Source organism: Fonticula alba (genome assembly GCF_000388065.1).
Source record: "Fonticula alba strain ATCC 38817 unplaced genomic scaffold supercont2.2, whole genome shotgun sequence".
Classification (NCBI taxonomy): domain Eukaryota; order Rotosphaerida; family Fonticulaceae; genus Fonticula; species Fonticula alba.
Window position 1 is genome coordinate 2905795 of NW_009242972.1, and position 12596 is coordinate 2918390.

Sequence of the window (12596 nt, forward strand, 5' to 3'; positions counted from 1 at the left end):
CTCCTCCCTCTTTCGGCCGCCGTTCTCGGGCCTGCAGAGCCTGTGCCAAGACTGACCTTTGCCTCGGGGCCCCTCCCCCTCCTCTCTCTCTCTCTCTCCCTCCATGGCTGAGGGCCCTTTGCATAATCTCCCCCTGCCTGTGGGGCTTCCCCATCCTTCCCATCTCTCCCTCCGATCTTGTCCCCCCCAGGAGGGAGAGCATGTGTGGGTCCTGGTCCGCGCTCATCCCTACGTGCTTGGCGGCCCCATCCCGGCGGCTGTGCTCCTTATGCCCTTCTCCCCTCTCGCCCCCTCTGCACAGATGTTTGTGTTTGTACGGAGCAGGGGCCGGATCCGGGGTGCCAAGGACGCGCTCTCCCTGTGCACCCCTTGCCCCCCTCATCCGAGAGGGGGGCAAGGGGGGAGAGGGGGCCGGGCACGCCCATCTCCTTCCATCTGGAAGGGAGGCGGAGGAGGACGCCGGACGTGGTGCTCGTCGGCTCTCCCCGCCAGAGTGCCTTCTTCTTTTCCAGGCATCTGCCCCATCCTGTGAGAAATACAGAAGTTACCTCTCACCCCCTCTCCTCCTTCTTTGCTCGGGAAAGTGCCAAGATTGGGAGAGCATGCTTGGCGAGCAGAGCCCTTTGTGTGTGTGTGTGTGTGTGTGTGTGTGTGTCGGCCAAACATTGAAATGCGCGCACGCGCGGATCATGGGCGGCGGCCAGGGGGCAGACCCGTGCACTTTTGCCGGGGCCACGGAAGCACCGGCGCCGGTGCGGGTATTTCAGAACGACTCCGGCATGGCGACCCTGCTCATGGCTGGGGCAGGGCGCGCGCGCGCGCGCCGATCACGCGCCAGGCCATTGGCACGCATGTGCCGACAGGGCGGCGGGGTTCTGGCGGATCGGCCGCACGTTAAATTCACCGGGCCCTGGTTCCCCGGCGCCCGGCGACCGAGAGCGCCTCCTTGGCCATAGTTTCCGATGGGAACGGGGGCCGGCCCCCGCGTCGACCCACGCCGCCGGGGAGACTTGGCGGGTGTGTATGTGTGTGTGTGTGTGATGCCTGCCTGGGCCGGTGGTGTCCCTTGGACGACAGGGGCAGGGCCTTCAATGCGATGAAGGGGGGGGGTGTTTGAAGGGGAGGCCTCGGAGCCGGGCGTGCCCCCTCGCCAGGGACCCTGTCCGGCCCTGCCAGGAGAGAGAGAGAGAGAGAGGGCTATCCACTGTGCCTGCCCGTGGGCCCACCGGGACGGTCGCCGTTTGAGCTTCCGGCACGGCCATGAGCGCGCCCATGGCACTCGGACACGAGACGGGGGAGAGAAAAGTGGACGGGGCCTGAACGAGAGGGCCCAGGCCTTTTTTTGCGTGGTTTGTTATTACTCCAGGCATCCTGGCGGCAGCGGGAGCAGCATGTAACCCAAGAGGCCGGGCCGTCTCGCCGGGCGAGGCGCCCCGTCGCCTGCCGGGATGCGTGTCGACGCATGACGCGAGTAACTCACCGGGGGTTCTTAATCCACACTCACACTGGCGCCAAGGGCGCCACTGCCATGTGTCCAGCAGGGCGGCCCGCATCCCGGCAGGCCGCGACGTGGTCTCGTACTGGCGGAGGCCGGACGAAGGCGAGGCGCGGCACCAGGAGCAGCAATGCACGAGCAGGCACATAGCAGAGCGGGGTGACTGGTCCTTCCGGAGAACCCCGGGGGGGGGGGGGTGTTGAGGCGAGACTTGCGCGTGGTTCCTCCGGCCGCATGCCCGAGGAAGCCGCGCCCCTCAGAAAGACGCGGCTCAGGCCCGGTGATTGTCCGTGCGTGTGTGTGGGTGTGTGTTGTGGTTCGTGTGCGTGGTGTGTGGGCACGCACGCATGTGGACATTATGCGGTATGCCAATGTGAGCTGGTCTAGTGGCATCCGGGACGAAAAGAGGGGGCGGGGCGTTTCTTCCGGAGCGCCTGGTCTGCCGGCCCACTGCCTTGTCCCCTGCTGGCTGGCGGACGTATTAATCATCCCGCCCCCGGGGGGGGGGGGGGGCGGGGGAGATACGAGGGACACCCGCGTACGCGTGGACGCTTGGGTTTACAAAGAACGGGCTTCGCTGCTGCCTCGGCCCCGGGCGTCGGCGGGGCAGGTATGTTTGCTCATCGTCGGGGGGACGCGGGATTGCATGTATGTGTGTGTGTGTGTGTGTGAGCGGACCACTTGGCGTCGAGGCGGGCTGTGTCGCTCCTAACCCCCATGGGGCGGAGAGAGGCCGGGGCCGGCGTTCTCCGGCCGGCTCTTGGAAGGCGCACTTGCGCGCATGCACAAGTTCTGTTCGTCAGGTCCCAGGGGGAGGGGCGGGGGGGGGGGACCGCACGGAGGATTGTATGGTTTTCGTCGCCTCTGGGGCGGCGATCTCGCGCCGAGCAGAGATATGCGGTGCTCCGAGGTGCTCCCGAAAAACCGCCCGGGCGCATTGTTTGTGCTGGGCCCACCGCCAGGGGAGCCGGACCGGTGTCCCCATTTTTGTCCCTTCATCTCGAGATCCTTTTTCCCCGGCCGCGCTCGCCTGTTCTCCCATTCCCCCGCTCTCTCTCGCTCCCTCGGCCCTTGTGCATGGGGAGTGGCGGACGGTGCCGGCACGGTGGATGGGCGCCGCTGGCCGCGCAGGCTCCTCTGCCCCTGGGCGCAGCGGGCGAACGGGGGCACTCATGAATTAACCATGTTGCGCTGACCAGCGTGCGGAAGAAGGAGCCGGCGCGGCGGATCTCCCTTTGTGGCCGGCTCATTTGTCCCCATTGCGTTTTTGCCGCCGCCGCCCTCGGGCCCATGGCCACTGGCTCCCCATCTCTCGCTCTGTCCCTCTCTTTCCCCGGGGTGCGGGAGGGCCACCAAAGCGGGAGGAGCCGGGCGGCGGGGCCCGGCCGAGGCCGCCATATTAATTTGGCTCGGCTCCAGAGAAGTCAAGGTTCCCCTCCCCCCCCCCGTCCAGCCACTCGTCGGGGTGCGTCTCCAGGGTCCTCGACGCGGGCGCGGGCCAGAGCGGCGGGCACCCATCTGGCAGGCTCTGATCTGGACTTCCCGGGAACTCCCACCGCCCCGCGAATTTCACCGCCGGCCCAGAGCCAGGCCCCATGGTTCTTCGGCACCATGGACTTCCCGTTGTGCCTGTTTTTTGTCCCCCCCCCCCCCCGCTGAGCCTGCCCCCCTGTGGTGTGGACCCGGGGGGGGGGGGGGGTGGTAAGGTCCGCCTGTGCTCACATGCGGGAGTGGACTGCTCCCGCCCGGCCGCCCGGCACCCAGCTGGTCGCCCCCCCTCCGCCCCTGCACCGAGTGTCGGCCGGCTTGATGGGCCATGCCGGCAGAGACTCTCCAAAGCGGGTGGGCGGCCCGACCGGGCACGATGCCCTCACACTTCCGCCCCCCGCCCCCCGCCCCCCCCGTACAGTCTCGGAGGAGAGGTACAGCGGCCGGGGGGTGGGTTGAGGGGGACGCGCGCGGGCGCGCGCGCACACGCACGACCTTCGGCGACATCAGTCAGCATGCCACAGGGGAAATGGCCCTGTACGCTCGCAGGCCTGGCCCGGGGGGGGGGGCTGCTGGCGCCAGCATGATGGTGCTGTGGCCCCGGCTCGCTCGCCCTGGCCCCCCCCCCAGGCATGCCAGCATACTCACGCACACACGGCCGTCTCGCCCCGGCGTATCTCTCTCTCCCTCTCTCTCTCTCTCTCTCTCTCTCTCTCGCCGTACGCCTCTGCCTGGAGGGCGCGCATTCTGGCCTCGTCACCGCATCATCCCCAAAAGCCCCCCGATACCCAAGCCCAAACCCCCGGAGCATGATGCCCATGCCCCAGTGTGGGGCCGTATTGTTTCGTCGCCCCTTCTTTGCTGCTAATGATGGCCAGCCCGGCTGCTGCATCAGAGGCGCCCGTGGCTCGTTCTGCCCCCGCGCGCGCGCGCGCGCGTGTCATGGGCCCCCGGGCCTCGGCCATTTGCATGCATCCCTGTGTGCATGACCGCCGTCTGGGTGGGGGGTCGCGGCGCGTGCGTGCGTGCGTGCGAGCGTGCGTGGAACGGGCGACGGCAGGGGCGAGGGCGGCCCGGTCGCGGCTTCCCCTTCAGACAGCCGAAGCTTCTTAACGTTTGATGGATCGCCGCCCCTGCCCCCCCCTCCCCGCGTGGACTTGGTGAAGGGGTCGCTCCTTATTCCACGAGAGCCCTGCGGTCAGTGCCCCGAGCATGGTCGCGGGCCGGCATGGCGCGCGCACACGCGGGCGCCACCCGCCGGCGGAGGCCCCTGCCCCGAGCGGATGGCGAGGCGGAGGGCGGGCCAGACAGCCGGGTGAATCACACGGCCGGGCCGGCCAACAGGGGGGACGCGGCCTGCTTTTTCATTTGAAGGCCGCCCCGCCCCACCGGGCCACGCACTTCCCATGGCGCCATGCGCCAGGGGGCGGGCGGGCGGTGAGAGTGCGCGCGGCCCCTGGCGGCTGGGGCGGCGGCGCAGTCCCTTCCTTCGCTGGTTGTGCCGGCTTGTGTGTGTGTGTGGGTATGTGTGAGCCGGGTGTGCGCATGTGCGTGTGCGTGTGTGTGGCGCCCGCCCGGTGTATTGCCCCGTCCCCCGACGCCCCGTGGCCTGGGCGGGGGACGTCGAAACTGCGCTCTGCCCCCCCGGGCGGCGGCCGGAGGGACCGGGCGCGGGTGTGGTGGGGGCGGCCGGTGCGCGCGTCCGTCTATTGGCGGCCGCCTCCCCCGCTCCCTGTCCCTCTTCTTCCGCGTATCATGCACGGCCCTGCGGCGCATGGGGCGCGCCGGCCAGCCGGCGCCCCCGGGTCCCACCGAGATCGCCCGGCGAAGTCAGTTACACCACCCCGCCCAGTCTGCGGAGCAACAGCCCGGGGGGCTGTCCTCGGGAGCCCTCGAGATGCTCCCACAAACGGCCCGGCGCGGCCAGGTGTCCCCCCCCCCCCCTGCGGCCTCCCCCTCCTGGCCCACCCGGGCCCGGGGCGACATGCGCCCATGATGTCCGCCGGTGTTGTGCCGGCTGGGCCCGCGGCACCGGGCCTTCTCGCCCGCCACCGCCGCACATCAGTCTCTCTCCCTGAGCAACCCCCCCCCCCCTGCTATGTCGATGATAGGCGGGCTCCAGCCTCTTTGGCAGGCCCCCTCCCGGAAGACGCACATGTGCTTCGCCCTGTACACACAACCGGCCGGCAACGGCGTGCCGGGCCGGATGACTTCTGTTACCGCTCCGGGGGGGGGGGGGTGCGGGCTGGCAATGGCTGCTTCATGGGTGATGATGGCTCAGCGCACGTTGCGTCGCTGCCGCCAGCCAGGCCCTTTGCGAGGACGCCCCCCCTCGGCCGGGCAGCCTGAGCCGGGGGCCGGTCCTGGTCTTCTCACGCGGCCGGGCCGCGTCGCAGGCGGAGAACAAGCCGATGGGGAGAGGGGGGGGGGGGGGGGACGGACGGGAGCCCTTTGGGCTTCTCTTCTCTGCGCTGGGCCCGGCCGGGCGCCACGCCACTCACACACGCCCCTGGGCCGCGGCACATCGGAAACGCCCACGGTCACACCGGCCGCTTTGGGCGTCCGCCCGGCCGCGCCGCGCCCGCCACCCCGGGCCGCTTCTTACAGACTCGCCACCCGCCCGAAGGCACACGGATGCCGGGCTGACATACGCACACACATGCTTGGACACACCCACACCCACATGCATACGCGCACGCATGCTCGGGCACATGCGCCCGGCAAATGCCCTGCACCGCGCATTGGCCTCCCAGGTGGCATCTCCGCTGCATGCAATTCATGCGATGTAATTCCGGCTGTTCGAGCACACCGGCGCGGGTCCCAGTGTGCCTGCCGGCCTCTTCCGTGGAGGAGATGCTCTCTCGCTCTCTCATACACACATACTCACCCCCACCCCCACACACACCCACACACCCACACACCCACACACCCACACACCCACACGATGCCAGCCATCTAGGAATCTGGCCGACACGGATCGGCCCCTCTCCTCCTCCTCCTCCTCCCGGGAAGCTGCCGCTTCCTGACCCGGATCGGGAGATTTTCAAGCGGCTTCCTGTTTTCCCCGCGACTCCCCCCCGCCTGGCACCCAGCGCTCCTGCGCATCTCACTCACTCACTCACTCTCCCCCTTCCAGACACACGCACCTTCCCGTCCCCGTCCCCGCCCCCGCCCCCGCCCCCGCCCCCGTCTCCGTCCCCGCCGCCGCCTCCATCCACGCTCCCACTCCCCGTACACGCACACCGTACACGCACACGTACATATCCCCCCTCTTCTCTCCTGGCAGTCGCTCTCCCTCCCTCCCCCCACCTCCCCCCCCGCCTGCCTCTGTGGGGCGTTTGCCTTTCGCCAGTCCGCCCGAGGCTTCCTCCCAGGCTGTCATTCGCACTTGCATGCCCGATCTACCGCCCCTTCCCCCCCCCTGACCGATCGTCTTCGCTCCCTTTGGCTGTCCCCCGGTCGCCGGCAGCTGCTCGCTTGCCTGCCTGCCCATCGCTGGTCGCCCGCAGCCGCGCGTTTGTCCACGTCCACGGTCGCGCGTCCGCCCACGCCCGTACCCACCCTCCTGAAGGGGGCCCCCGCGCGAGTGCGCGCGCGCGAGCATCACCGCCCGCCCCCCGCCCCTCGCCCGAGAGACGCCACGTCCCTCTGCTATGATGTCCTTCGGATCGGTCGGCGACTCGTCCTTCCTTGCCTCCAATCCGAGCCCGATCCCGCCGCCGGCCAATGTTAGCGTGCACACGTCAATGGTGGCCGCCGCCGCGGTGAAGTACGCAGCGGCCGCGGCGGCCGCCGCTGCCGCCGCCAATGTGGGCGTCTTGCCAGCCACGGCGGCTGCTGCGGCCGCAGCCGCTGCCACCACCACCACCCCCACCTCCACCGCCACCACTCCCTCCACCACTGCCATCGGCGTGCCGGGGCCCGGCACTGCGGCGAGCTCCGGTCCGGCCAGCCCGCCTGCCGCGGGCAAGCCAGCCGCCGCCAGTGCCAGTGCCGGGCGCCCCTGCACCGGCAAGCCCTCGGCCAAGGCCGCTGGCAAGACCTCCGCCGGGGCGCATCGTGTCACCCGATCGGCGGCGGCGGCGGCGGCGGCGGCAGCTGTGGCGGCAGCCGCCGCGGCCGCCGCCACTTCCCCCTCCTCGGCCCCGGGGTCTGGGGGCTCCTCGGCCGCGGGTTCCCCGTCGGCGGTGGCTGCCGCGGCAGCCGCCGCGGCCGCGGCCGCCGCCTCTGTCGCCGCCCCCGGCCTCTCAACCGAGGGTCTCCCCCTGGACCCGATGATTGATGTGTCCAGGCCTTCGGTTCCCGGTACGGCGGCCTTCCTTCCTCCCTTCGGCCCTTCCTTTTCCCCCTCCGGCACCCACTGGGCCAGGGCCTGCGCCTGCGCCTGCAGGCATTCCCCCTGCCACTGACCTTCTCGAATGCCCCCCCCCCCCCCCCCCCCCCCCCGGGGGGGGGGGCCTTGTCGCGCCTTGTTCTCCCCCCCCCCCCCCCCCCCCCCCCCCCCCCCCCCCCCCCCCCCCCCCCCCCCCCCCCCCCCCCGCTTGCAGATGCCAAGCCCGCCAGCCGGAGCCGCAAGCGTGTGGCCGCCGGCCCGGGCGCTTCCACAAACGTCGGCAATGGCCCCGCAACCGAGGGGAAGCCCCGTGCTGGTGCCGGCGCCTCCCGGCTGAAGGGTGCCGGCAAGGTGTCCTCCTCGTCCCTTTCCCCCGTCAAGGCGGCCCCATGCCCGATCCTCATCACCTCCTCCCTCGGTATGTGTTCCTCGCTTTTCGGCCTTTCTGCTGGCCATTTTGTGACGGCTCCCGGCCACGCACGACAACCCCCTGGCACATGCGTGTGTGTGTGTGTGTGTGTGTGTGTGTGTGTGTGTGTGTGTGCGCGCGTGTGTATGTGCTGACCCTTTGCCATCGCCACCTGCCAGCCCATCGGCCAGCCGGCGCCTCGTCAACCGGTGATGCCTTCGCCACCGACCAGGTGGGTCCCCCGCCGGCGGTGCATCTTCCGGCCACCCCCTCCTCGACGGGGGCAGTCCGGCCGGCTCCCAAGCGCCGCCAGCCGGCCTCCCGAACAAGTGCCGCCAATTCGACCACATGCGCTGCCGCCAGTCCCGCCAGTCGCGGCTCCACCCGTCCAAAGGTCGCATCGGCGCCGGCGCCGGCGCCGGCACCGGCCCCGGCACCGGCCCCGGCCCCGACCCCGCTCCCGGTCTCAATCCCGATGATCTCCACTGTGCATTTGTCAGGCGACCTCGGCGCCCAGGCCGCCTCGGCCGCCGGTCGCGCGACTGGCACTGGCCGCGGCTCGCGCCGGCGCGCGACTGCCACCACGACCGCAGTCACAGCCACGGCCGGGGCCCACCCCGTGGCCTACGCCCAGGCGCCGGCGGCTTCGATCCCGGTGGTGATCCCCGCGGCTGCTGCGGCTGCGGCGGCCGCTGCAGCCGCCGCCGCGGCCGCCGCCGCGGCCGCAGCCGCCGCCACCACCACCACCACCACCGCAGCATCGATCCCCTTCTCCGCGGGCAGTGTGTCCTTGCTCCCGGCTGGAGGCCCGGCCGCCTCGGCCGCCGGGGTGCGTCCCCTGCCGAATGCCCCGCTTGCGGCGGCAGCGGCCGCGGCCGCCGCCGCCGCCGCCGCGTCAATCACCAAGCCTGCGGCGTCATCCGGGCGTGGGCGCGGTCGGCCGGCCGTCTCGTCGGCCAACAATCCCGTGGCTGCCCGGTCGAATCCCCGGCAGACCGGTGCAACGGCCGCCGCCACACGGGCGGCTGCTCGTGCGCAGGCCGACAAATCCTACGACGAGCCGGATGGCCATTATAAGCTGCATCCTGGGGATGACTACAGCGAGCGCTGTGCGTCTGTCCCCCTGTTACCTGCTTTCATTCCCTGGGAGCTCCCCTCTCGCAAAGCCCGTCTCCCGTGCAGCCGCACCCCCCCCCCCCCCCACACACACACATGCATACATGTAGCCCGTAACTGACGCCATCTCCCCTGTCTCTCCCCCTTTATGGCTCCTTCTCCTGGCAGTCCAAATCGTCAAAATGATCGGCGTCGGCACCTTCGGTCGTGTGGCCCAATGCATTGAGCGTGGCACCGGTCGAACGGTCGCCATCAAGATTGTTCGCAATGACCCGAAGGTTCGTCAATCCCTCCCCCCCCCCTCCCCTATCCCTCCGCAGTACCGCGAGGCCGCGAAGACGGAAATTCGCGTGCTGGATCGCATCCGCACATCGGACCCCAGTGACCAGATGGGCTGCATTCGCCTGCGCGAGTGGTTCGACTTCCGCAACCACATCTCCATGGTCTTCGAGATGCACGGCCAGTCGCTCTTCGACTTCCTGAAGGAGCTCCAGTATCGGCCCTTCCCTCTGTACCAAATCCGGGATTTTGCGCGACAGCTCCTCCGATCGATCCAGTGTGCGTCTCCCCTCTTCCCTCTTCCCTCCTCCTGCCTTCCTCCTCCTTCCTCCCTCTTCCCTCCTCCTTCCTCCCTCCCCTCCCTCCCCTCTCCCCTCTTCCCTCTTCCCTCTTCCCTCCTTCTCCCTCCTTCTCCCTCCCCTCCCTCCCCTCCCTCCCCTCTCTTATTCCATCCAGGGGACTTCCCCCAGCATGTTTCCACTGTTGTCCCTTACTCCCCTCTCCTCGCCCGGCCTCCCCCTCGATTCGTGTCCGCGCATCCAGTCATCCACCAACTTCGTCTCGTCCACACGGACATCAAGCCGGAGAACATCCTCCTGATGGATTCGGGCAGCTTCCTTCCCACGGCCCCGGGGTCCGGCGGCGGGCGACTCCTGTCCAACACCATGATCCGTTTGATCGACTTCGGTTCCACGGTCTTCAATGACACCTATCCCGAGGGATACCGGTATAACATTGTCTGCACCCGGCACTACCGGGCGCCGGAAATCGTCCTCGGCCTTGGCTGGTCCTTCCCCTGTGACATGTGGGCATTGGGCTGTGTGCTGAGCGAGCTCTACAGTGGCGATGCGCTCTTCCACACCCACAACGACCTGGAGCACCTGGCCATGATGGCGCAGGTGTGCGGGTCCGACATTCCGGCATCCATGCAAACCAGCACCATCGCCTCGCGCATGTTTGGCCGTGACCGAAAGCTGGCCTTCCCTTCACCGGAGACCAGCGAAAACAGCCTGCGCCGCGTGCGCAAGCTCAAGGACATCCGGGTGCGTTTGTCATGTCATTTCCGAGAGCGCACACCTGCCCCGCCGCTCGGTCGCCCCCTGGCGCCCGTCGGAGACTCCCCCGCTGCTCAGACACAGGCGGCCCCTCCTGACACGCACCCTCCCTGCCCTCTCCCGCCTCTCCGACGGCACACACACCCGCACCCGCCCACCCACACCCACACGCTTCCCATCCCCTCCCACCCCCTAGCACCATTGCTCTTCCAGCGACCCGAATGTCCGAGCTCTGTTCGACCTGATCCGCAAGTTGCTCACCTACGAGCCGAGCAAGCGCATCACCGCATCCATGGCCCTGGCGCACCCCTTCATCACCGGCGACGTGAGCAGCTTCTTCTCCGGCGTGGCTCCGGTCTGCTTGAGCGGAGCCTGCAGCAAGGCGGGCATCCCCTTCCCGGCTGGGATCCGGTGTATTTGCAGCGGGGGCTACGGCACGCCGGCCGGGCCGCGGCTGGCCGGCAGTCGGTGCACCTGCCGCAGCTGCCACCAAGCGGTCAATGGCAACCTCCTGACATCCGACCTGCCGGCCCTCCTCAAGGGCGTCTCCGCCAGCGCCAGCACCCTGGTGCCGGCCATGCTGAATGCACATATGGGCGGTGGCCAAGTCACGCGCCCCGCCGCCGCCGCCGCCGCCGCCGCCGCCGCCATGGGTGAGCCCATGGCCCGGGGCGTGGCCCGGCCGCGCATCCCACCGGCCGTGCGGCCGATTGTTTCGTCGATTGTCATCGACCTGACTCTGTCGCCGGAGCCGCCCGCACCTGCTGCGATGTCGGGCCCGGGCGCCGCCGCCGCCGCCGCCGCTGCTGCTGCTGCTGCTACGGCTCACGGCCCTGGGCGCCCGGTTGCCGGTGGCCACTTTCAGAATGTCAACCCCACTGGCCGGCGGCCGCCACCAGCAGCAGCCTGCCGCCCCCACCTTGGTGCATCCTGCGCCCCGGGTATGCCTCTCTCACCTGTTGTGCATCCTATTGGGCAGGGGCTCGCTCCGCCCCTTTCCCTTCTTTTCTTTTTTTCCTCCTCCCATCCTCTCCTCGACTTGGTGTGCTGACTGCCTAATTTCCCCGTCCGCGTTCCTGTGTGCCCGATCGAAGGCGGGTCTCTGTCCGGTCGGCCAAGTGAGGCTGTCTCGACCGGGCCCCTGGTGACGTCGGTTTCTTCGCTGTCGCTCATGCCTCCGGGCGCGGCGGCCACGGCCAGCACGCATCTCCCCCGGCCGGCTGGCCCTGGGCCATTGCTGCTCGGCCAGCAGCTTCCATCACCAGCGCGAGATGCAGTCATGCGCTCGGCATCTGGATCGCAGGCGAGCCTGCTGGATTCGGTCGGCGTCTCGGGGCACACCTCGGCTGCCGGCGTGGTGGCAGCCGCCGCTGCCGCGGCCCCCGCCCCCGCCACCGCCGGGCCCATGGCGCTCCCCGGTCGACCTGGCAGCAGCAGCAGCAGCAGCAACACCCTCGCTTTGGCTCCTCCCCGCGATGGGGGTTTTGTTGATCCGCCGACTCCCATGACTCTGGAGAACATCGGCAGCGCGGCAGCCCCAGGCAGTGCGACGAACTTGTCGCACCCACTGTCCGCCAGCGCGCGAGTCTTCACCGCTGCCTCTCCCTTGGCCGGGGGGAGCCTTCTAACAGCGGCAGCAGCAGCGGCGGCGGCGGCGGCGGCAGTCACGGCCGCCAATGCCGCCTCGGCCACGCCATTGCACCACCCGGCCACGGGGTTGCCCTCGTCCGTGGCCCTGGGATCGTTGCATGGTGGCCTCCGGGCCTTTCCCGACCATGTGGCACTGGCAATGACGGCCGCCTCGGGCCGGGCTTGCGGTGATCCGGTGTCGGCGGCTGGCCTCATGGCCGGGGGCGGTCTTTTTGGCCCGGTCGGCAGTGCCGTCCCGCCAAGCCCTGGCACTGGGATCCCCCTGGTATCGGGTCGTCTCTCGTCCAGCGGGTCTACCACGGATCTGGATGCCGCGCATTCGCCCTTCCACATGCAATTGTCGCAGCAGTCGCACCTGCAATCGCAGCTGCACCCACACTATCAGCATTTCCACCACCTTGAGGAGTCGACCGGCGGCTTTCCCCTGACGCCCGGTGGCAGTGGCGGGCCGCCGGTCACCCCGGGCCGGGGTGCTCCGGTGATGGTTGCCGCAACGCCGACCACGGCCGATCCCCTTGGCGTGGGGGGTCTCGGGACTGGGTGCCCCCTATTGGCGGGGTATCTCCCGCGAGAGTGCTTTGCTCCGACCCCAGGTGGCGGCTCGGGTGGACCGCCGGCCAGCTCGGTCATTGATGATCGGCCCATGAGCTCGGGCTTCCTGCTTGCGCATAGCCCACAGCAGCAGCAGCAGCAGCAGCAGCAGCAGCAGCAGCAACAGCCGTCTCATATGTCTTCGCACAATCTTCCGGTGGCGAGCCTTTTGCAGTCACC

The 12596-nt window shown here is 69.7% G+C and overlaps 1 protein-coding gene across 1 annotated transcript in view; it reads left to right on the plus strand.

The window, feature by feature from the left end:
• Positions 1 to 6639: 6639 nt before the first annotated feature.
• Positions 6640 to 12596, plus strand: part of H696_01614 (CMGC/CLK protein kinase) — a gene marked incomplete at both ends in the record, with an annotated part of 7984 nt that continues 2027 nt past the window's right edge. Inside the window, 8 exons of the mRNA XM_009495517.1 lie at positions 6640 to 7288; positions 7531 to 7734; positions 7905 to 8834; positions 9010 to 9119; positions 9162 to 9399; positions 9664 to 10163; positions 10372 to 11116; positions 11270 to 12573. Of these exons, the coding sequence (XP_009493792.1) occupies positions 6640 to 7288; positions 7531 to 7734; positions 7905 to 8834; positions 9010 to 9119; positions 9162 to 9399; positions 9664 to 10163; positions 10372 to 11116; positions 11270 to 12573 (4680 nt within the window). The remainder of the gene's footprint in view (positions 7289 to 7530; positions 7735 to 7904; positions 8835 to 9009; positions 9120 to 9161; positions 9400 to 9663; positions 10164 to 10371; positions 11117 to 11269; positions 12574 to 12596) is intronic.